Raw genomic sequence first — 23,424 nt, forward strand, 5'->3', positions numbered from 1 at the left:
CTGGCTCTGCTACCAATTAGCTCTCCATAACTGACTACCTGCTTTGCTCTGGTGTAATCACTCCACAGGAAGTGAAAGATAACTTTGGAAAGATGTACAACATTCAAAGAAACCAGAGATTGTCATTTTGGCCAACGTATATGAAATATTTTGGTAAATTATAGGGATAAAATCCCTTTTTAGTAGACTAGTCTGGGGATTTTAATGGCATTGAACTTTAGTTTGAATAAAGTAAGCCACAGGCTAGATGAGTACTAGATTTTTCAATCTTTGTTTTCTCTAGAAAACAAACCCATATTCTAAACCACATGGGGGAACATAGTTCAAAGAGCTTAAACAGACAACTACTATCATAACAGAAACTACCAGAGATGGCTGTCACTCCTAGCTCACACTGCATTTCTGGAACTGCCCTTCCCAAGTTCTGTGAGGGGCATCCTATGTAACATGTTAGTGTTCCTATTAGCAGTGAATTTTCTTGGCCTTTATTAGGCCCAGGAAGAATATTGAAGAATCATTGCTAACCAGTGGGTTTCTTCCTTCACTTTTACTGCCCCCCTCAGAAGTGTAAGATCTTTCATTTCTTTCTCTTATATTAATATTACCCTAGTAGTGAGTTGTCTCCACTTCCTATAGACTAGAAATATAAATTCTAGACATGTACTCAGTTTAACAAAATCCTACCAGAATAAAATATTAGCTGTCCTTGGAGTTTGTCATAATGGAATTTCACTTGTATTGAGGTGGCTGGGGAGGAAAATAAAATTGTTAGAAGGAGGAATGGAATGTGGAGCCTGGTGGTGGGCGGGGGGGCAGGTGGCGTGCTCTTGCTCCCCCACTTGGAAAATACAGCCCTTATTGCTCTTCCTTTCTTTGGGGTCTCAGGATTACTTCCTCTTTGGAGTTTTTAGACTTTCTCTTTTTAAGTTTCAGATAGTAATGGAAAGAAAAAAAAGGAGCTACTTATCACTTTTGTTGGTTTAAAAACGAATCCAGAAGCTTGCATTGGGTATTATGGCTTCCCTGTATATGGAAGAGACCAATATCTCTTAGAATTCAGAGAAAACAGGATGAACATGTTGCTGGGGGATTGCGGGGCAGAAATGTCTGCAAGACGCCAACAGCTCACCACAACTGCTGTGCTCATGCTCATGTCTTTATTTCAGAGTTTGGGCCTGGAGATGGTAGTATGGTTCTAAAGCTCACTCCATGGCGGGAAGTGGACAAAACTCAACAAAAGTTAGTGTCTTGCAAAATAGGCTGGGACCGTGATATATTCCTGTAAGAGCTGATCCAGGTCCAGAGAGAGGGAGGGCTGGGAACTCACTGTCCTCTGAAGAAACACCCGTGGAAATGCTGCTCAGGGCTAGATGTGGATTCTAGCAGTATGAGGAACCTGAGGGAACAGGGAGGAAATGAGAGTTTTGATTCGAGGAGAAATTAACGAGGTGATTCCTCAAGGGCTGGCCGCATGGCCAGGCAGCTCTGCTGCAGGGTGACTTCTTGCCTCTGGGGTAACATGGAGTTTACAGGTGGCAGGAAAGGCGGCTGTGGACCCAGGCTGGGTAGGTGGCTGGGGTGCTCTTACGGGGTTTCCAGACGTAGAAGGAAGATGCCTCTTCTACCTGTTCCCTAAAATGGGTCTGGGTCAGGGGAGGGGACAGGTCTGAGATGTGAGGCACTTGGGTATGCTTCAGATGTTCTTAGATCAGAAGGGGTCTTAATTTGCCTCCTCCCTTTACAGATGTGTAAACAACGATCTTTGGTCCAAAGTCGCTAAGAAAATGACTTGAGGCCACAAAAGGCCTATTTTCTTCTTCCTACTTGAATTCTCAATCCAGTGATTTAAAGAAAAAAATCACACTTATTTTTTTGACAAATGGCAGACGTACCCGGGCAGTGGGGCATCCCGATGTACTTGGTGAAGTCCATTCTTTGACCCACATCCTGGGGCAACCCCTTCCAGCCCAAGGCGCCGCACACTTTCTCCCTCTGTGTGGACTCCATTCTGCTCGGGCCTAGGGCTTTGGTGCATAACCTTGTGTTCTCGGCTTTCGTCTTCTTCTCTTCTATCTCCTTCTTCAGCTTCTTGTTTTCCTGCTGCAGGTGGACCATTACACTGTGGAGGTGGCTGTGGGAAGGACAGGAAGGACGGGTTGTGTTGGAGCTGCTGGCTCTGCTTGGTTCCCTGCTAGAAAGGACAGATAAAGGTGTCACTGGGAAGACAGCACAGATGCCCAGGTCTGTTCAGAGCCGGCCTCTTACACATGTTCTGTAGAAATGGAGGCCTACGTGTGTCCTGTGAAAGAAGCCCAGGCCTGGGGTCTGAGTGGACCAGGAGCTGGTACTCCTGCCCAACTCTGCCAGCTCTGGGCCTGTTTTCTTATCTGTCAGACGGGGACAGTCAGGCCTGGCCTGACTGATGGGATTCATACGAGGATCTGGTTTGATAAATGATAGAAATTTGACTTGAAGAGCCAGAAGGCTGGTAGGGACAACTGTGATCATGTGTCCTCGGGTTCTCATGGCCGTGCCTTGGAAACACTCTCACCCAGCACCAATGCCAAAGCCCGCGTTCTCTCCGCTCCCCTTTGCTGAAGAGTTGGGAGCACAAGAGATCCCAGCTCTGTCAAGAACTTGGGTGAGTTGCTTATCCCCATTTTACAGATTAGGAAATGGAGGCTGCCATGTAGAGGAGGGGAAAGATAATTTAGCGCATGCCTTGTGGCTCAATAAATAGCAACTTTTATTATCACTGTTGTGTGTCTCCAAACTAATGTTGAGGGCAGTGGGTGAAAGTGGGCTCTGAAACCAGACTTCCCATGTTGGAATTGTGACTCTGCCACTTATTAGTTTTGAGACCAGGGGCAAGTTACTTAGTTTCCCAGGTCCTCTCTTTCCTCATCCATAAATGGGGATCATGACTATACTGAACACAGGAGGTCTTATGAAGATGAAATGAGCTCATATGTGTCAACGCTTAGTACCTCACACACAGCAAATAATATGTATTAGTTGAGCTACTATCATCATTAAAAGTTGGATTTCTTTCAGATAAGAACAGGAGAACTCAAGAGTGAGTTCTTTGTGAAAGAGAACTTCCTGGACTTGGCACAATAGAAGAAAAAGACAAGTTATCTGTTACCTTGAGAATCTGACAACTTTTCTTTTACTTACACCCTAGTAAAAAGTTTCGTGGTCTTTTCTAGAGGAAATCAAGTAGAGAATCCATCCTCAACCTCTTCTGTGGGCATATGCTCTACCCTTTTGCTCTCTACAAAGCTGGCCAACCTTGAGGTTGCCTCTTCCCCCGCCCAGTAGCCCCTCACTCCCAGTGCTGGTGGGTCTGGAGAGGGGGTCTCAGCAGTGCCCTCCTTCCCTGGCTCTCTGGCTCCCTCCTGTCAGCATCCCCAAAGCCTTCAATATCCCATACAGCTCATCCACATCCTGACTTCTCAATTCATCAGCCTCCTTATCCCAAAGGTCTCATCCTTCTCTTCAACTCAGCCATGTACCTAAGGCCAAAGCCTAGAATAGGGCTTTCCACCTGGGGAGCCACGAATGGATTCCAGGTGTTTGGAGATGCCTGCCTGCCCTTGGGGGCAGGCTCTGAGGCAGCCACTGCTTGGTCAGCTTTGTCACAAGTATGCCAAACAAATGTGGTTACTTTCATCGTTTTTTAGAGACAGAGTCTCATTCTGTCACCCAGGCCAGAGTGCAGTGGTGTGAACATAGGTCACTGTAGCCTCAACCTCTTGGGCTCAAGCAATCCTCCCACCCCAGCCTCCCAATTAGCTGGGACTGTACGTGTGCACCACCACGCCTGGTTAGGCTAATTTTTAAATTTTTTGTAGAGACAGGGCCTTGCTGTCATCCAGGCTAGTCTTAAACTCCTGGCCTCAAGTGATCCTAAACTGTGGTCATTTTCTTTTTCATTTTTATTTTATTTTCACTTTTATTTTAGATTCAGGGGTACATGTTACATCGGTAAACTCATGTCACATGATTTTGTTGTACATATTATTTCATCACCCAGGAATTAAGCCCAGTACCCAATAGTTATCTTGTTTGCTCCTCTCCCTCCTCCCCCACCCACCCTCTCTGATAGACCCCAGTGTCTTTTGTTTCCTTCTTTGTGTTCATAAGTTCTCATCATTTAGCTCCCACTTACAAGTGAGAACATGTGGTGCTTGGTTTTCTATTCCTGTGTCAGTTTGCTAAGGATAATAGCCTCTAGAGCTCCATCCATATTCCCACAAAGACATGATCTCATTCTTTTTGATAGCTGCATAGTATCCATGGTGTTACGTAAGGCATGGTTGTTGTCTAAGTGTTCCCTGAGAAAAGGTTGGGAAGCGCTGTCCTAAGGCTTGTTGTTACTTGTTACTTTGCCACCTCCAAAATCTCAGTTTTAGGCCTTCATACCTTCACCTCCATTCTCAAACTGGTAACACTCCTCGCATACCTCCCTCTTAGTGGACCCAGCTTTGACCATGAGGGGAAGCAAGACCACAGGCCCCCAGATGACCAGGTGGAACAGAAGGGCTCCTCCAACCTGGCCTGCTCACCTGATGATTTCATGAAGAGATGTTCCTTGTTTGTTCCTTCACTTGGAATCTGTTAGAGCATCTCAGCCCCTGCCCTAAATAATCCAGTCTGCCTTTCAGTGCCTGTTCCCTGCTTAGCACCCTTGACCTCTGAGAACCATGAGAGCAGGAAGGAGCAAAAAGACTACTAAACTCCCTTTGGATTTTTGGTGAGAGAACTAAGGCCCTGAGAGGTCAAGTGATATGCCCAAGGTCACACAGATGCAGATTCGAGACCTGGGGGTCTTTCCAAAGCACCAGGCCTTTCCTGGGCTGATCCCCCTATCAAGGGCTAAAGCCAGCCCTGGCTCCCTGCTGACCCTTCTTGTCAGCTCCCAGGAAGCAGCCAGGGTGGTTTAAGATGACTTACTCCTTTTCACCACTCAGCTTGGCAATGTATTTCACCTGCTCTCGGAGCTGGTTTCCTAGTTTCTCTTTGGCGACCCTGTAATAAAATCACAGGAGAAAACAGCAGCCAGTCGCCAGCCTCCTGTGAGCAAGGGTGCAGCTGGCTGAATGGGATGCTGGGTTCTCAGCAAGACTGCTGCTGCATCCCAGGTCCCCCACGCATCACCCTGTCCCCAGAGCTAAGGCCTTCCTAGCACCTGGGAATTCAGAGGACTCTCTGAACTCAACTCCTATGCAAAATCCTGTGAGCCCCAGGTGAGTTCAAGGGAATGAGTTCAAGGAGGCCAGGCAGTGAAGCTGGATCCTGGGACGGGAGGAGGATATCTGAGCCAATGTCCGCCTTCCTTCTTGCTGCTGAGCAAAGCACCCCTTCCTTCTTGCCGTCGCTATTTCCAGCTCAGCAGAGGTCTTTCCAGGCTTGCCTGAAGGGTTGAGCCCTCCTCTCCATCTTATTTCCATCCCTTGGGTGTGGGCTGAGACTGGATCTGTTTTCCAGGAGTGCAGGGGTGTGTGTGACTAATCTTTGGCACCCATGTGGCTCCTTGGCTCAGTCCAGGCCTCGGACCCTGCCTCCCTTTTCCCTCCCTTTTCCCTCCCTTTTCCCTCCCATACTCACTTCTGCTGTTTTGCCCATTGCTCCAAGTTGGTCATAATCTGATCATTCCCTCGGTAGAGCCTACAGGTGTCTTTGGGCACAGACCGCTGGGGCAGGCAGCAGGGCTTGGGTACAAGAAGAAAACGAGACAGTCAGAGGTGGGAGCACAGGCCTGTCACCCCTCCTTCCGAGTCAGGCCTCTTCTATCTCCCTGGAAAAAGAAAACTTGACTCTGCTGTCCAACCCGAGGCCAGAGTTGTGGAGTTGCCACCAGACCTCCCCCTCTGGCTTGTGCGGGTGGCATCTCACACAAAGGTGACATCTCTGAGAAGGCACCATTTATGGCAGAGACACGTAGATTTGTACACTTATAATCACGGTTTTCAGTGTGAAGGCATTAAAATGACTCCTAAAAAAGAAGTATGCTAAGCCAATTTTCCAACAGATGGAAGAAAAACATCTGGAGGAAGAGGAAGAGATGCCTTCTTTTTCTCTCTCTCTTCTTTTTTTGACAGTCTTGCTCTGTCATTCAGGCTGGAGTGCAGTGGCGTGATCACGGCTCATGGCAGCTTAACCTCCCCCCAGCTCAAGCTATCCTCCCACTCAGCCTGCCGAGTAGCTGGGACCACAGGCATAGGCCACGATGCCCAGCTAACATTTAAACTTATTGTAGAGATGAGGTCTTGCTATGTTGCCCAGGCTGGTCTCAAATGCCTGGACTCAAGCGGTCCTCCTGCCTTGGCCTCCCAAAGTGTAGGGATTGCAGGCGTGAGCCACTGTGCCCGGCCTAAGATGCCTTCTTTGTAATTCGAGCAAAGGCCCAGTGGCCACCTGAGCTGTCCTGCGGCCTCCTGCCATGAACTTCACTGCTCAGGGAGGTGGGCCTGGGACAAGCCCAGAAGGTCACTTAGTCCATTCTACTGTAGGGTCCAGGGCTGCCAAAAGTGTCAGGATGTACTCTGGAAGGGGACCCAGTGGACTAGGTCAGGGGTAGCTGGTGTACCTGACAGTCTCTTCTCTAGAACGGGGCCTTCGCTCTGCTCAGTATCTATCAACAAAGCCACAAGAACACAGGTGGGTTGAACCAGCAGCTGTGGCTCTTGCTTTGTGCTAAATGGAGGGGGTGACCTTTCCTTTGCTCCCAGGCTCTCCCACCCCCACCAAGGGCTGTCTGGCATTTGGGTGGTCATAGGATGTGCCTGGAGGCACTGAGAGGAGGCACGCAGAAGTCGAGGCATGCCCACCTCCTTATCGTCCTCAAGGAGGTTCTCTTTTAAGGCGGCCATCTCCTCCTGGAACTCCCTGAGCTGCTCCTCTTTGGCTGCCAGCATCTTGAGGTCATTCTGGTGTTGCTTCTGCCACTGCAGCACCTGACAGCTCATCTCTTCTAGCTTCTTGTCGAAGACGTGCACCTACTCAGGAGAGCAAAGTGAGGAGGGGGACTCCAGCTGGCCTCCCTGACCCCAGGACCCACAAGGCCAGACAGAGGGTGCTTCCTGGGCCTTGAGATACGTGTTGGGGGTATTTTCTTCCTGGTGGCCAGCAGAGGGCACCCATGCTCCGATCTTTGCTGCCTCTGTCTGAAGTTCAGGGAGCCAAGAAAGTGGAGGGAACCTAGCAGCCCAAGGGAATGACTTAGTGCTAAATAATTCTGGATGCAAGAGGTGACCTTGTGGACCCTACCAGGAAGGCAGCCCAAGCCCCTGGCAGCTCCTCACCTCCAGCTCACTCTCCTGGTGGAAGCCCCGCAGTTTTCTTAATTCCGTATTGAGCTTTTTCATCCTTTCCTCATAAGCAATGATTTCCTCTTCCAGCTGAGCTTTCTTCTCTTGGGTCTGTGTCAAGCTTTGCTGCAGGCTCTTTGTCTCTGAGGTCACGTGATTGAGCTTCCGGAAAAGACAAAGAGGACGAATGGCTGTCAGAGCCTTTGACCCTCTCTGCTGAGTCCTGAATGGAGGAGGGTTCCAGTCCCTTCCTGTCCTCTGCCCAGGGTGACACAGACGGTCACCTTGCCTAGTCTCCCAGAGAGGGGTGGGAAATGACAGTCGTTGGTTTTCTGCACCCTGCTTTCTCCTCCCTACCCACTCCCTCCATTTCTTCTCTTTCCAATCCCATGAATTGATGGGCCAGCCATGATCAGCACAGGATGGGGCATGAATTTCCCTGACAATCCAGACTTTGGGAAAACCTTGCCCCCGAGTCACCCATGGGCAGAAAGGCTTGCTAGATTTGGTTTTGATCTTTGTCCTCTTCCTCCGCCCTCCACCCAACTCCAAGCCTCACAAAGAGGAAGCAGGCCTTCTCTGCACAGACATCCCAGCCCACACAAGGGTTTGAGATGGCCCCACTGACAGTCAATAGGCAGGAAATTGGCTCCTGTGCTTCTCCTGCTACCTTGACGTTTCCTTGCCTGAAAACAGCCCTGGAGACTAGAGGGTGTGGCCTCACCTTCTCGAGGGCTTGTGTCAGGTCGTCCTGGCAGGAGGCTGACTTCCGGGATAATGCATCATAGGCTTCTTTGGTGATGGTAGTCTGGAGATAGTGCTTCTCCTTCTGCAGAGCTTTGTCCAGCTGGGCCTGCAGGCTCATTAAGGACTCCTTCTGAAGGGCTATCTTTAAGGAGGGAGAGCAGAACTGTCAGGGTGCCAGGTCAGGGTCATAGAAGCATTCTCTGTGCCTATAGGAAATGAACAAGAGCCAGGCTCTCTCCCGTCTGCAGCAACCTGCAGAGTCCGTGTTAACACTCACATCTTCACTTCACCACTGTAAAAGGTAGAGCTGTCTTTCCAGGCTCTTTTGCACCCCCCAGCCACATTTCCCTTTCTAGTTAGCATTTCCCTCAAACAGCAGGAGTACCAGCGGTGCTGGGGCATGATATGCCAAGTACACAAAAAAGTCCCTTTCACATACTCTGCAGCCTTGGATAAAGACCTGGAATCCGATTTGAGGTTAGTGGACATGATAACAACATGTCCTTCGTGTTTTATGCCTCACTTAGTTCCTGATGTAATTCACTAGACTTGATGTGCCATGAAAGCAGGATTGTGCCTGTGTTTTGTTTCCTGCTGTTTCCCCACTGCTGTAACTCAGGGCATGGCACATGACAGAGTTTCAGGAAATGCTCAAAAATGGTCTTTGTTCTGTCATGTGAAATATTGCATTTTTGGAGTTAGGGATCAATTGATCAACATGTTAGGGAACATGTAGTTCTGGTAGAAGTGTGTTTAAAAACTGAAGTCTGTTTTCAACATCGTAATGAGTACTCATGGTATAGTTAAAAGGAAGTTGGGATCTGGAGTCAGAAAAATCTGGGTTGAGGTCCAGGTTCTATCATTTACTTATTTCTCTAGCCTCAGTTTCTGCTTCCACAAATTGAAATCATTTTAACTGTTTCGTGGAGTTTTTATGATGATCAAATGAGGTGATATGTGTAAAAAGGGCTTTGTTTTACTATACGACTATGAGTTATTGTCACAGACACACACAGAAACTAGCCTTCTTATATACTTTAAGTACAGGACAGAGATCTGCTTCTGAGTCTGGAAGCCAGAGGGAGACCTCAGAAATTCATATGCCTGACTTGTATTCTTTGGTATTGTAGCACACGTGCATCTGAAAGTGGCCATGCACACAGAAACACATTCTTTTGGGTTTTCTTGTTTTATCTCCAGTAACTGATCAGTGCTTCAAGTTTATTACTTTTTCAGATAGAATTTTGAGTACCTCTGGCCCTGGGAATTAGTGAGATGAAAAGTGGTAAATTGGACTTCTAACACTGTATTTTACATGCCCTGGTGGTGAAACTATTCCTAAAGATGAAATAATTTGGTCTTCTGAAAACAGAAGTGCATCTTTTCTGGGGACTTCTGAAAAACATGGAGTCAGCAGGGTCTGCCCAGTAAACCAGAGGAATCACTGAAGAAACTATAATTCACTGTCAATGCTTGATAAGTGATGGCTGAACTGAGAAATGTCAGTATAGAGGTAAGACACTAAAACTGAGGATGGTGAAAAAAAATTACAGTGAAGCTAGAAGCTAAAATGGAAGCTTTAAAAATTTTTGCTAACATGAGTGGTTTAGCTTGGAGAAAGATTCTAAAAATCTACATATAGAAGTATGTAAATTATAGAACCAAGAAGTTCTAGTAAAAGTTCTAATAAAAGACCTACTCTCTCTGCTGTCAATGGTATTAGGTCTAGATGGTTTTATAGGTGAATTTCATGAAGTCATCATTGATTCCTCACTTTCTCTCACATTCATTCCATCAGCTCAGACATACAACTTTTCCATCATCACAGAAAGGCAGCAAGTTCTACTGGGCAGTGCTATTTTTATACTTAGAAAAGTCATACTACTTTAAGATTTATTTTTATATTATGAGGGAATAAGGGCTGCTTGGCCTTTCATTTGTAGCCCAAGAGACCAACTACCAAGGTGTTATATTTTTCTCTTGCCCAGAAAGATGGAATGGATTTAGCTGGAGAAAGTATGGCTGCTTATGATGAGGGAGAAAGGGAACAGGTGTTAGAGCTGGATAATTCAGGTTCAAATAGTGGTTGATTCCATCACTTGCTGGTCAGTGACTTTGGCCCTCCATCTTTCTTTCCTCTATCATGTCTCTCTTTTTGGCAGTAAAGCAGATGGAAGCCATGTAAAGAGCTTAAGTGGATGACAAATAAATGATGACTGAATTCAAGCACAGTGCTTAGCATATGTCAGATGCTATTTACTCCTTTCTGTCATTTTTACTTGTGTAATGAAAAATAACTGTCCCCCCTTTCATCTCCTTTTTGTGCTTTGTGACAAGTTTTGGAAGTGTTCCCTAGCAAATTGTCCCCCAAAATGGATTCACTCAACTCTGGTCTAAAATGTAACATTGGAAGACTTGATGCCAAAGCCCAAATAGCTTGGGGCTCCACCAGATATGAGATGAGACCTTCCACATATGGAAGAAACATTTCTCTGGCTCAGCAACCAGGTGCCAACGGGGAGGGAAGTAGAGCTGTAGGTGGCCCAGGATCCGCAGTTGGCTGAGCAGTTAGCTGCATTTCTGTGTGGAGGAGAGGTGGGTACAGATTTCAGGTCAAGGGTCACAGGGTTCAAATTCCTCACTCCCTTGGGGTTCCTGTCTACTCACCTCTTTATTCAAGTCTTGGATGACTTGCTGGCTGGTGTTGTATTTGTTGAGAGAGGATTCCAGTTGTGTAGAACAACACTGTAGCTCTGCTCGGAGATTCTCATTTTCTTCCTCCAACTTTCTGGAATTCTCTTTCAACTGTTCCCTCATTAAAGAACAAAGCACAGCAAAGAGGTGTTAATCTCAGATAACTATAAAAGCCCCACTCCACCCTCCCTCTCACCCAGTTCTATCTCCACCCTGCGGGAGCTCAGGCATTCTCGCTCCCCTCCTCGCTGGCCTTTCCCACTGTCCCTCCCGTCTTTCCTAAGCTCTGAGCATCCAGGGCCTCCGCATCCCCTGAGGCCCAGGTGGGGTCATGTCCCGCTCTGGATTCCTGACCCAGCTCTCCTGGGATTCTCCCACTCACCGTCTTGTCTTTCTTTTTAAATTCCTGCCGCAAAGCTTCAAGTTCTTCCTCCATCAGCTTCTCATGCTCTTTGCTCTTCTTCAACTGCTCCCGTTTGTCCTCCAGAAGCTTTGTGGCCTCCTGAAGATCTTCTTCTAACTTGCATTTGATGGAGCCTTGCTCCCTGTGCTGAAAAAATAAAGACTGAGCTGAAAGACTGTCTTAGACTATATTATATTTGGGGGAAAAATACAGACAATTGCACACAGGGCATGGCTGAGATGAAGAAGAAGACAATTCCTTAGTTATATAGCATATGTAAAATAAAAGGTTTCCTCCAACGCCTGTAACATTTTTTCTTTGTTCAGTCAGATATACCAATTTATTTTATTTATTGATCCAATTCCTAAGCACCAGCTTTCTCTCCCACTTGCTTACCAATTCTTCCCAAAGATTAGGAAGATTCCAAATCTTTATCAAAAACCTTTTTGAATGAAGTTTAAAAAATCTTAGAAGAGAACAAAAAGAGTAACTCAGAGATCAAAGACTTTAAATTGACTGACAATTATCTCCTACTGCTGGGCACTATTTAAAAAATAAATAAATTGATAAGAATAGCTTTTGAATCCTAGAAAGAACAACATTGTCGTTTGATTAATTTTAAGGTTAACCATTGAAAATGCTTCTTACTGGTAATGGGAGCTGGTGCTGAGTGGCTGGCTTAGCATACTAACACAATTCTGGTCAATTAATTTGCATGGATTGGTGGTGACATCTTCCCAAATAATGACTGATATGTTTAATCTTTTTCTTTTTTTTGAGACAGGGTCTCACTCTGTCACCTAGGCTGTAGTGCAGTGGTGCGATCACAGCTCACTGAAGCCTCAATCTCCCAGCCTTAAGGGATCCTCCCACCTCATCCTCCCAAGTAGCTGGGACTACAGGAATGTGCCATTATGCCCTGATAATGTTTGTATTTTTTTTTTTTTTTTTGTAAGGCAGGGTCTTGCTATGTTGCCTAGGCTGGTCTGGAACCCCTGGGCTCAAGTGATCTGCCTGCCATGGCCTCGCAAAGAGCTGAGATTACAGGTGTGAGCCACTGCTCCTGGCCTGTGTTTTATCTTAAGCAGAGCAAGCACTTGAATGGGCCATCTGCCTGCCCGTCATACCTGGTGCTTGATACGATCAAGCATGTCATTCATTTTCATATCCTGCTCAGCCACTGTCTTCTGAAGCTGGCTCTTTTCCTTGTCTGAATTTTCAAGCTTCCTCAGGGCTTCAGAGAGTTCTAATGACAGCTCCTCCACCCGTTTTCTAAAGCAAAATAACAGCCACAGGAGGACAGACTTCAGTGCCCATGTGGGCAGATTGTGGAGCTGACCCAATGGGAAGTCCTTGCTCTCCCACGCCTGGGCAGCTGCCCACAGAGGGCCCGGCTGGGTCAAGAGTGACAGAACCTCTCTCTGGAGGGGAGCCTGAGCCTGGGCACCTGTTGGAGGTTTGTTCCTTCTCAGCCATCGAGGACTCCTTCTGCAGCATCTGAAGTTCTCTCTGTAGTTCCTGGATGGTGTCTGCCTTCTGCTTGTCCAGGAGGAGGCCATTCTGCAGTTTCCTCTGGGTGTCCTCCAGGTGACAGCCTGCCAGTGCAGCCTCTTCTTTGCACTGGGCTGCTTGCTGAGCTGCGGAAGCAGGGAGATGGCCATGTGAGAAGGGACGGTGTATGAAGATCACACTCTTATCAGCCTGGCTGAAGAGTTTTTCCTTTCATTTTGTGCCCTACCTCAATTCCCAGTCTGTCCTCATTTCTCTCCATTTCATGATCAGTCCTAAAGAGCTCTATTAAATTATCTGTCTTTGTCTCAGATGCGGACACCTTCTGGACTAAAATTAAACAAATTGGTAGAAATTTCTCAGCAACTCCTGTGCGACTCATTCTGTCACTGGGGACAAATCCTGACCCTTCTGGAGTTTAGAGGCTCCTGAGGGAGGCTTACCAGCCCACCGTCCTAGAGAACACTGTCATGTTAAACTCGCACCAACTAGGCTCAGGAAGAGAGATCCACACGGGTTAGAACGCTTGGAGATGGATGAGTGGAGGAACAGAAGCTGAGATGTAGAAAAAGAAGTGGGAGGAAGGGAATTCCAGGGGCGGGGATTGTTAGAGCAGATGCCTGGTGAGGAGAATGCGGAAGGTGTGTGGGAGGAGGGTAGAAGACACCAGTTTGACTGGAAAGGGAAGTGGGGAGGAATGGTGGGCGATAGAGTTGAGTAAGTAGACGGATGAGGGGGGCTTTGGAGGACTTTGGAAGCCTAAGAGAAATGCTTAGATGTGGTTTAGTGGGTTCTGGAGCAGGAATCTGACATAAAAGAAAAACTGCTTCAGGAAAATTGGAATACATTAGAATAGAGAAAAACTTCCAGCAATATCCTTCTAGCCCACGCCTTTGCCTCCACTGGGTATGAGGGGAAGGCAGCTGCAAAGTTAGAGCTGGGGCTTGAAGTCTTGGAGTTACCTGTAGAGAAAGGGAGCTACACAGAGGAGGGAGCTCACTGAGGAACGAGTAAGAAGGGGAGGAGAGTCTCTGGATGACTGCAGTCAGAGCAGGAGAGAAAAGAGAACAATGGGGAGGTTTGTGGGAGAAAGACGGACCCGTGATGTCTCCAAAGCTGAGAAACAAACTTTGAGGCATAAGTAGCCAACAGCATCAAGGAACACAGCATTAAAGGAGGGTGAGGAAGGAAGCCAAGCTTGGATCTTATCTTATAAATTGATAAGTAATTCATATAACATGAATTTAGCCCCTCGCCCCCACTTTTTATGAGACAGAGTCTCACTCTATTGCCCAGTCTGGAGTGCACTGGCGTAATCTCAGCTCACTGCAACCTTGACCTCTCAGGCTCAAGTGATCCTCCCACCTCAGCCTCCCAAGTAGCTGGGACTACAGGTGCCCACCACCATGCCTGGCTAATTTTTGTATGTTTTGTAGAGACAAAGTTTTGCCATGTTGCCCAGGCTGTCTTGAACTCCTGGGCTCAAGTGATCTGCCCACCTTGGCCTCCAAAAGTGCCGGGATTATAGGCGTGAGCCATCGTGCTTGGCAAATTCACCCTTTAAAAGTATACAATTCAGTAGTTTTTTGGATAATCACAAAGTCACGCAACCATCACCAATATTTAATTCCAGAGCATTTTCATCACCCCCAGAGAAACCCTGTACCCAAGGCAAGAAGTTATTGGTGACTTCTGAGAAAGCAGGCTCTGTGGAGGGACAAGGACATCATCCACAGTGCAAGCTGCACAGAAGAGAATGTATTTGGGGGCAAAAAGGAGAAAGGGAATAAAAAGCCAGGAAAGGGTGAAGTGAATTGCGTGATGAGGGCCTGAAGAAGATGGAGAGGATTGTGGTGCAAAGGACAGAGCCCTGCCTCCCTGTGGCCAGGAAGGGCCAGGGTCTTCAGGCAAGACTGCTGGGAGAATGGTGGGTGGGTGACTACAGAGGGCAGGTGAGCTTGGGAGTGGGTGAAGGAATTCAAGAGGGCGGTGGCCACTGCTGTGAGGTATAGGATGAGGCCCTGTGAAGGTCTGCAGTGAGACGCTGGAGGAGGGCGAGGGGAAGTGGCCCCTGGGAGAGAGAAGGTGGCTGCTCTACGGCTGCTCTAGCCCCACAGAAAAGTGTGGTGGGACAGCACCTGCAGGGGCCTCACCAGCCAGCCTCTCCTGCTGCTTGGCCTCTTCGAGACTGTTCTTCAGCTTCTGGACCTCAGCCTGCAGGGCCTTGCACTCCGCCTCCTTGGACTTGCCCTGCTTAGCCTCCTTGACTGTCATTTCAAGTTCTGTGGCCATGCACTGCTGCTTCTCCAGCTCCTTCTCCTTTTTCAGGAGGCTGTTCTGAACCTGTGTCAGTTTCTTCTCCAGCTCTTGCAGCATCTCATCTTTCTCTTGGAGGAACTGAAGACAGCAAAATGCAAATGCTGGGAAAGGTCTGAGTGGCAGTGGGTGAAGGCAGTGAGAGGTTGTCGCAAGCCCTCATCCAAGCCACTGGCATCCCCTGCCTGGACATTGCACAAACCTCCCTGCCTCCACTCCTCTTCCCCTCAGGCTATTCTCCACGCAGTTGAGAGAGGGAGTCTTTATAATTATTATTATTGTTATTGTTTTTGAGACAGAGTCTCTCTCTGTTGCCCAGGCTGGAGTGCAATAGCATGATCTTGGCTCACTGCAATCTCCCATGTTCAAGCCATTTTCCTGCCTCAGCCTCCCAAGTAGTTGGGATTACAGGTGTCCACCACCACGCCTGGCTAATATTTGTATTTTTATTAGAGACGGGGTTTCACCATGTTGGCCCGGCTGGTCTAAAACTCCTGACTTCAAGTAATCCACCTGCCTCGGCCTCCCGAAGTGTTGGGATTACAGGTCTGAGCCACCGTACCCAGCCGTTTATTATCTTAGTTTAGTTTTAGTTTTTGAGGCACTCTCACTCTGTTGCTCAGGCTGGAGTGCAGTGGCACGATCTTAGCTCAATGCAGCTATAACCTCCTAGGCTCAAGCGATCCTCCCACCTCAGTCTCCCTGTTACAGCAGGTAGCTAGTCAGGTGTGAGCAGGGCAGGAGAGGGCTCCCCTGCCACATACACCAGGGTTGTCGGGAGACCATCAGGTGATGGTCAGGAGGTTGTTAATTGTCACTCTAAAGTAATAATTGGTCATGGCCATGCCAGGGAAAGGCAGGGTCCTAATAGATAGAAAACACCTGAAACTGGTGATCAGCAGATTCCTGGGTAAGGTCTCAGGAGTTGGGAGAGTGGTGAGAAGTAATGCAGGACCCCAGAAGTATGCAGGCCGAGGCAGGTGGATCACTTGAAGTCAGGAGTTACAGACTAGCTTGGCCAACATGGTGAAACACCATCTCTACTAAAAATACAAATATTAGCCGGGCGTGGTGGCAGGCACCTGTAATCCCAACTGCTTGGGAGGCTGAGGCAGGAGAATCGCTTGGACCTGGGAGGCTGCAGTAAGAAAACCCCAATCAAGAGGTCAAATGGCACATTTGGTCTCTCAAGTCGCCTGCTTGGCCCTCTTCCAAGTATATTTTCCCTCCTTTCATTACTGCTCTAAGGCTTTTAAAAAATGTTCACTCCTGCCTGCTCTGAAACTTGCCTCAGTCTCTCCTTCTGCCTTCTGCCCCTCAGTCAAATTCTTTCTTCTGAGGAGGCAAGATCTGAGGTTGCTACAGACCCATATGGATAACTACCACTGCTAACATCCTGAGTAGCTGGGACTGCAGGGGTGTGCCACTATACTCAGCTAGTTTAAACATTTTTTTGCAGAGATGGGGTCTTGCCATGTTGCCCAGGCTGGTCTCAGACTCCTGGGCTCAAGTGATCCTCCTACCTTGGCCTCCCAAAGTTCTGAGATCACAGGCATGAGCCACTGCGCCCAGCTAGAGAGAGGGATCTTAAAAGTGCAAGTCAGATCTTTTGCCTCAGCTCAAAACCCTCCACTGGCTTCCATCTCTTAGAAAAAGGAGGGAGTCCTTACAAGCACCCCATGGTCTGGTCCTAGGCTACCTGTCTGACCTCACCCCTTGCCACCCTCACAACTCTCTGCCTCTGCTGAGCTCCTGGAACACTCCAAGCAGACTCCACCTCAGGGCCTTTGCACTTGCTATTCCCTCTGCCTGGAATATTCTTCCTCCAGACCTCTGCCCGGGTGGCTCCCTCACTTCATTCAAATCTCTGCCCAAATGTCACCTTATCAGAGAGGACTTCTCTGATCACCCTGTGTACAACCGCCATCAAGCTGTTGGAGGGATTTATCAGTGTCTGATGTGGGTATATCAGTATTATATATTAATTTTGTTTACCGGCTGTCTCCCTACACAGGAGTGCAAGCTCTATGAGAGGAGGCATGTTGCAGGTTTTGTGATATTCTTAGTGACTAGGACGGTGCTTGGCATATCTTAGGGCTCAAAAATATTTGTGGAGTGAATATATGAATAACTCAAAACTGTTTACCCAGACTCCGTGCCTTGTCATCATCTCTCCAAATGCCTCTGTTTTGACGGGCATATCTCCTCTGTGCCTTGAAACAGGAGGTTTTCATGACCAGCTAGTCTATCAGCTGGATGATGATGATAATTATTATTATTATTTGAGACAGAGTTTCGCTCTTGTTGCCCAGGCTGGAGTGCAATGGTGCAATCTTGGCTCACTGCAACCTCCCCTCCCGGCTTCAAGCCATTCTCCTGCCTCAGCCTCCCAAGTAGCTGGGATTACAGCTGTGCACCACCATGCCTGGCTAATTTTGTGTGTGTTTTTTTTTTTTGTTGTTGTTTTTTTTTTTTAGTAGAGACGGGGTTTCACCCTGTTGGTCAGGCTGGTCTTGAACTCCTGACCTCAAGTGATCCACCCACCTCGGCCTCCCAAAGTGCTGGGATTACAAGCGTGGGCCACCGCACCCGGCCCTCAGCTGGATTATTTTTAATAGCTCTGAAGGAAGTTCAGAGTCGGAATAGTACTGATTAAAAAAGCTTGCATTGGTTTCACGACCTTTCTGTTCTTGGTTCCATTTCTAGGCTTTTCCAAGAACTTGATTTATGTTGGCAGTAACAGCTCTTTTAGGGCACAGCTCCATTAATATTTTCAAACTGCCTATTTACATATTCATAAGATATTTTTAATTTTTCTGTTTTTTTTTTTTTTTTGAGACAGGGTCTCATTCTAGTGTCCAGGCTAGAGTGCATGGCATGATCACGACTCACTGCAACCTCCACCTCCTGGGCTCAAGGGGCTCATGTGATCCTGTGACTTGAGCCTCCCAAGTAGCTGGGACTACAGGCGCACACCACCATGCCCAGATAATTTTTGTATTTTTTGTAGAGACAGGGTTTCATCATGTTACCCAGGCTGGTCTCAAACTCCTGGGCTCAAGAGATCTCCCCACCTCGGCCTCTTAAAGTGCCGGGATTACAGGCTTGAGCCACCATGCCCAGGCAGATATTTGTAATTTTAAAAGTGAAATTCACTTGAAATTCTTAGTAAGGCTACCTGTTATTTTACATCATTTCCTTCCACTATCGAGCATAAAAAGAGTATAAGGGAACAATGCAAGTAAGTGTGTCCCAAATGCTCTTGCTACCTTGCGGGGCTTGGGAAAAGTCAGTGCCTCTGTTTTGGTCCCTGCATAATCAGATTTATTTATTATGTATGATGAGAAATACCAAAGAAGTGCTTAGAATTGAGCCTGGGCCTGAAGAGCCACCATCTCACTGCGCTTGTGTTGAGGCTCCCAAAGCAATAATGGTGGGTGAAGGCAGAACCAGTTAATGCCAGGACATGGCCTCACAACTGCCCCATTGGGAACCCCAACCAGAGTTCCTCACTTTACCTTGTCTTTCTTCAAAGTGAGTTTTTGGGTCTCGGTGAACTCCAGCTGCAGCTCCTGCAGCCGGCACTGCAGGATGGTGATGTCCTTATCCTTCCTCTCAATGTGGGCAGATGTCTCCTCCCGCAGTCCGTGCAGGTCCAGCTCCAGCTTCATCATGTCTACCATGGGGCGGGACAAAGTCTATGCTCAGGGGAGAGTTAGGCTTCCTTCTGGCTCCCCTGCCACAGCCTGCAGCCCCAGTTTACCCTTCATGATGTTTCTCTTCTGTTCCGACACGGCCTCTAGTTCCATGCGCAGATCCTTCACCAGGTTCTGGTACTCCTCCACATGCAGGCACTGGCTGTCTTTCTGCTCCTGCAAGTGCTTCAGTATCTGGCAGATGGAAGAACAGGGCAGGATGAGGAGATGAGAGACAATGGAGAGTGCTTTCTAAAATGCCCAGCATCCACAGTCAACAGTAAGTAGGGACACAGTAGCAGAGTAATGGTTGCTGGGGGCCAGGGGATGGGTGTGTGGAGTGACTGCTAATGGGTACAGGGTTTCTTCTGGGGTGACACAGATGTTCTGGAATTAGGTAGTGGTGATGATTGCCCAACCTTGTGAATATACTAAAAACCAATGGTGAATTTTATAATTTGTCCATTGTCTCCCAATGATTTTTTTTTTAAAAAGAGAATAAAACAAAAGGATATTGCAGACTTCTCAGGCTCACACGGAATACACATAAAAGCAGCCATCCCTGTATCCCTTCCTCCCTGAGACAGACAGTTGTTTATGGAGAATCTACTGTGTGCCTGGCACTGTCCTAGGTGCTGGGCATGGCTCCATTAATATTTTCAAAGCAAATAATGTGGAGCAAAAGACACAGACAAATCCTTATCCCCACAGAGCTGACCTAGTGGGGTGAGATGAAGAGCATAATAAGTAGTGACTTATAGAAAATGTTAACAGTGAATAAGTGCTATGGGGGAAACAGAAGAGCGAAGGGGAATGGAGGGGCATGGGCGGGGGAGGCACATGTTGCAATTTTAAGTAGGAGGATGGGCTGGCCTCCCTGCGAAGGTGGCCTCTCAGCTGAGACTTGCTGGAGGTGAGCTTTCAGGCGGGGAGACTAGCCAGAGACAACGCCTGTGGTGGGAACATGGAGGAGGCAAGTGCGGCTGGCACGGAGCAGGCAATGGGGAGAGCGGGAGGAGACGAGGTGAGGAGCTGGATGGTCACATCACCTGGGGCTTGGGGTCCTTCTGCAAGACCATTGGCTTCTACCCTGAAGGAGAGGGGATGCCTTCCTCACCAAGAGAAGGCAGGAGCATGTGGCTGGGGAGGAGCAATTCGTTGCCTGGGCATCAGGGATATTGGGGAGAGTTATCTGTGTGATTTCAGAGCTGCTAGGAGGGAGAGCAGCAGCAGTAAGCCAGGAGGTGACAGCTGCAGAGATTCAGGGCAGCCACTGCAGGACCCAGGAGTGGGCACTGCAGGGACTCAAAGCCCCACACTGTGCCACACTGGCCGAGGGGAGGAGAGGCCTGCTGGAAAAAGCTGGCGTGGGTCTCTCGTTCCTAATGGAGCCCCAGGGAGCATGAGGGCTTTGGAAAGGAAACATAATGCGGTGGGGGAAGGTGTATTCTGCTTCTTGGGGAAGTTTGTATCACTAAAAAAATGGAGTCTTATGAGATTTTTGCTCTAGGTCAGGATGTGAATAACAGGGAACTGATCTTTAAAATAAATATTGACAGATGTCCAAGGAAGAACTACAAAGTTCAATACTGATCCCTTGTTTAACCAACTTTCTGGGATTGGAAAGTCCTGGAAAGAGGAGCATCTCCTCCTCCCCGACTAGAGAACCCCTTGGGGAGCTGACATGTGTTGTTTACTCCCTCTGCCACCCCACTTCGCCCCCATTTCGGCATCAGTCTTGGGGCATGCAGGCATGCCAGCACCTGCCCAGCATGGCCTCCTGTGGCTGGCTTTGCCAGGTACCAAGTTCAGTCATGGCTGACTTAACAGGACCTCACCTAAGAGGACACCTGGCCATGTTTTAACTCCTGGTTCATCAACTTTTATTTATTTTATTTGAGATGGAGTCTCATTCTGTGGTCCAGGCTGGAGTGCAGTGGTGTGATCTCAGATCACTGCAACCTCGACCTCCTGGGTTGAAGTGATTCTCCTGCCTCAGCCTCCCTAGTAGCTGGGACTACAGGTACCCACCACCACACCTGGCTAATTTTCGTATTTTTAGTAGAGATGGAGTTTCACCAAGTTGGCCAGGTGGGTCTCTAAGTCCTGACCTCAAGTGATCTGCTCACCCTGGCCGCCCAAAGTTCTGGGGTTACTGGCATGAGCCACCACACCTGGCCACTCAATTCTTGCTATTTGTTTACATGGTTTAACTGCTTATTTATTATTAGAATCAACTTTTGATACTGCTTTGAATTTTGCAAACACAGAGTTCTCAAAAAAAAAAAAAGCAGGGGGAATAAATTTGGATTAATAATCTTTCCTAAATTAGCTACTTTTCAACTCCAGCCAGACACTAGGAGGCTAGATGGTCCTTTTGAATCTAGCAAGGCAACAGAAGTATTGAATGTTGAGGTGTACTGTTAGCAGTGGGTTAAGAGACAGGTGCAGTTCCAAAATTGAATGCTGCCTGTCTTCTGGGTTTGGCATACATTATACACAGTATCCTTGTGGCAGGGCCAACCAAGCTCACACAGATATAAAATAAAATATAAATTGTCATATAAAAATAAAAAATAAGTAGGAAAGCCCAGAATCAAACCCAGCTCAGCCCGATCCCAGTAGGCACAGATCAGCAAATTTCTCCCACCTTTTTGATGTCTTCACACTCTTCTGAGGAGCTAGGAGGGTATCTGTGGGTGGCTGTACAGGAAGCAAAATCGGCTTGTAGTTTTATCAAAGCCTCTTCACGCTCCAGAACCTGCAAATAAGCTTAGATCAGTTATGCTGGATGATCAATGGAACGTGCTTGTTACCATGACTATTATTTCAGAGTGTTCCTTTCTACAGCATAAGTTTGTTGCAGAATTATACAATTCATCAGGCATTTCCTGTGGGGTAGGTAGGGAGAAGGAATTAAGCTCCCCATCTTACATCAAGGTTCTCTAAGGCATATGTGATCTGTCTCAAGTTCATCAATGCCCACCCTTGCACTCTCTCCTAAACCTCCGTTTGGTCCATTTGATGAGGCAGAAGAAGGTTCTTCAGGAGCTGTGATGGAGAGATACACCTAATCTATCAGAGGACAGGATACAAAGTTTGAGAATTAAAGAAGGAAGTTCCTTATGGAGTGTGTAATTGTGTGTGTAATTTTTTTTCGAAAAATAAAAAACATGAAATTTTGGTTTTAATTTTATGCTTTTTTGAATTTGTTGAAAATAATTCAAATAAGACTTAAGCATGGAAAAGTGAAACCCCCTCTTCACTTATTCTCCCTTCTCTCACTTCCACTAAGGGAGAGGACAGTATTGAAAATTCAGTTTGTACTTATATATTAGTATTATCATTAGAGATAAAACAAAAGTTGGACTGAACTATACATGGAATTCTGCAACTTATTCTTGACAATAAGTCACAAAGCCCCTTCCATGCAGCTCTTACAGATGTGCTTAGTCCTTTTTACTGGCTGCGTATTATTCCACAGTAGGGATATCTCTTTAATTATTTCTCTTAATCTCTTTAACCATTTTCCCACTGATGGGCATTTAGGTTGTTGTGTGAGAGATTTTAAGATTCTTTAGAATCTCACACTATGTGGGTGGGAAGAAGCATTACCATGGAGAATATGAACAAAGTGGGGGGGGGGGGCAAGTATATATCAGACATTTGAGGATTCTTGGCGAAAAAGATTAATTTAGGTGACTCTTTTTCCCTCCTTTCTCTCCCCATGTCTTGATCGAGGGTCTCCCAGAGACATGTTCTAGAAGAAGGCACTTACCAAAGCGTTACTGCAGGCCAGCTTATTTCGAAGTTCTTGAATGAGATCATCCTGTTGAGAGACCTTTTGCCAGACTTCAGACAGTCGTTTCAGGGTCTCCTGATGCTCTTGAATCATGCAAGGAGAAGTGTATATCCGTACCTTTGAATGATCACCCTTGTTCTCAGGCTCCTGAGAGATTTAAAAATAATAGGTTGATTTTGCTTATAGTTTGTGAGTTACTTCAGAATTCCATGAGCACGGAAAATCTCTAGACCTATATTCTAAAGGTATATGTTCATATATGGAAATCATGGTTTCCTTAACAAAAGAAAAAATATTAACTAGTGCATATACATGTTAAAAAGTCCAAATGGTTCACAAGAGAAGACACTGAAAGATAAGTCTTCCTCCATCCTAACTATGACTCAGGTGTCCTTTTTGATGACAATCCATGTTACCAGCTTTTTGGATATAATTCAGGAATATTTTATGCATATTTGCATAAAAATCACTTTTTTCTTACACAAATGAGTCTTTTTTTTTTTTTTTTTTTTTTGAGATGGAGTCTCACTCTGTCGCCCAGGCTGGAGTGTAGTGGCACTATCCTGGCTCACTGCAACCTCTGCCTTCCAGGTTCAAGCGATTCTCCTGCCTCAGCCTCCCAAATAGCTAGAATTACAGGCATGTGCCACCATGCCGGGCTAATTTTTTTGTATTTTTAGTAGAGACAGGGTTTCGCCACGTTGGCCAGGCAGGTCTCAAACTGCTAACCTCAGGTGATTCACCCGCCTCAGTCTCCCAAAGTGCTGGGATTACAGGCATGAGCTACCACATCCGGCGGACAAATGAGTGTCTTATACAGTATTTAAACACTGTGTTTTCACTTGACAATTTATTTAAGATAGTTTTCATATTGTTACTTGTTGATCTATCTTACTCCTCTTTTAAAATTAATTTCAAATTACACAAGTAATTATATTTATATTG

At 47.0% G+C, this 23,424-nt stretch overlaps 1 protein-coding gene across 28 annotated transcripts in view; it reads right to left on the reverse strand.

Moving 5' to 3' along the window:
- Nucleotides 1-23,424, reverse strand: part of PMFBP1 (polyamine modulated factor 1 binding protein 1) — a 61,006-nt gene that overhangs the window by 5,556 nt on the left and 32,026 nt on the right. For 4 of the 28 annotated variants that reach the window (XM_063699735.1, XM_063699737.1, XM_019011996.4 and 1 more), the window contains 15 exons: nucleotides 22,456-22,626; nucleotides 21,328-21,438; nucleotides 18,746-18,872; nucleotides 18,501-18,658; nucleotides 14,820-15,063; nucleotides 12,605-12,794; nucleotides 12,285-12,429; nucleotides 11,137-11,304; nucleotides 10,728-10,865; nucleotides 8,038-8,202; nucleotides 7,308-7,475; nucleotides 6,834-7,001; nucleotides 5,611-5,714; nucleotides 4,957-5,031; nucleotides 1,893-2,191 (listed from right to left, as the gene is read on the reverse strand). In XM_063699735.1, the coding sequence (XP_063555805.1) occupies nucleotides 1,893-2,191; nucleotides 4,957-5,031; nucleotides 5,611-5,714; nucleotides 6,834-7,001; nucleotides 7,308-7,475; nucleotides 8,038-8,202; nucleotides 10,728-10,865; nucleotides 11,137-11,304; nucleotides 12,285-12,429; nucleotides 12,605-12,794; nucleotides 14,820-15,063; nucleotides 18,501-18,658; nucleotides 18,746-18,872; nucleotides 21,328-21,438; nucleotides 22,456-22,626 (2,431 nt within the window). Of the gene's footprint in view, nucleotides 1-1,143; nucleotides 1,397-1,892; nucleotides 2,192-4,956; nucleotides 5,032-5,076; nucleotides 5,480-5,610; nucleotides 5,715-6,833; nucleotides 7,002-7,307; nucleotides 7,476-8,037; nucleotides 8,203-10,727; nucleotides 10,866-11,136; nucleotides 11,305-12,284; nucleotides 12,430-12,604; nucleotides 12,795-14,804; nucleotides 15,064-18,500; nucleotides 18,659-18,745; nucleotides 18,873-21,327; nucleotides 21,439-22,455; nucleotides 22,627-23,424 lie in introns of those variants that run through there. The other 24 variants (XM_063699733.1, XM_019012003.4, XM_019011993.4 and 21 more) reach the window with 18 other exon arrangements.

This window comes from Gorilla gorilla, chromosome 18, assembly GCF_029281585.2.
Source record: "Gorilla gorilla gorilla isolate KB3781 chromosome 18, NHGRI_mGorGor1-v2.1_pri, whole genome shotgun sequence".
Taxonomy (NCBI): Eukaryota; Metazoa; Chordata; class Mammalia; order Primates; family Hominidae; genus Gorilla; species Gorilla gorilla.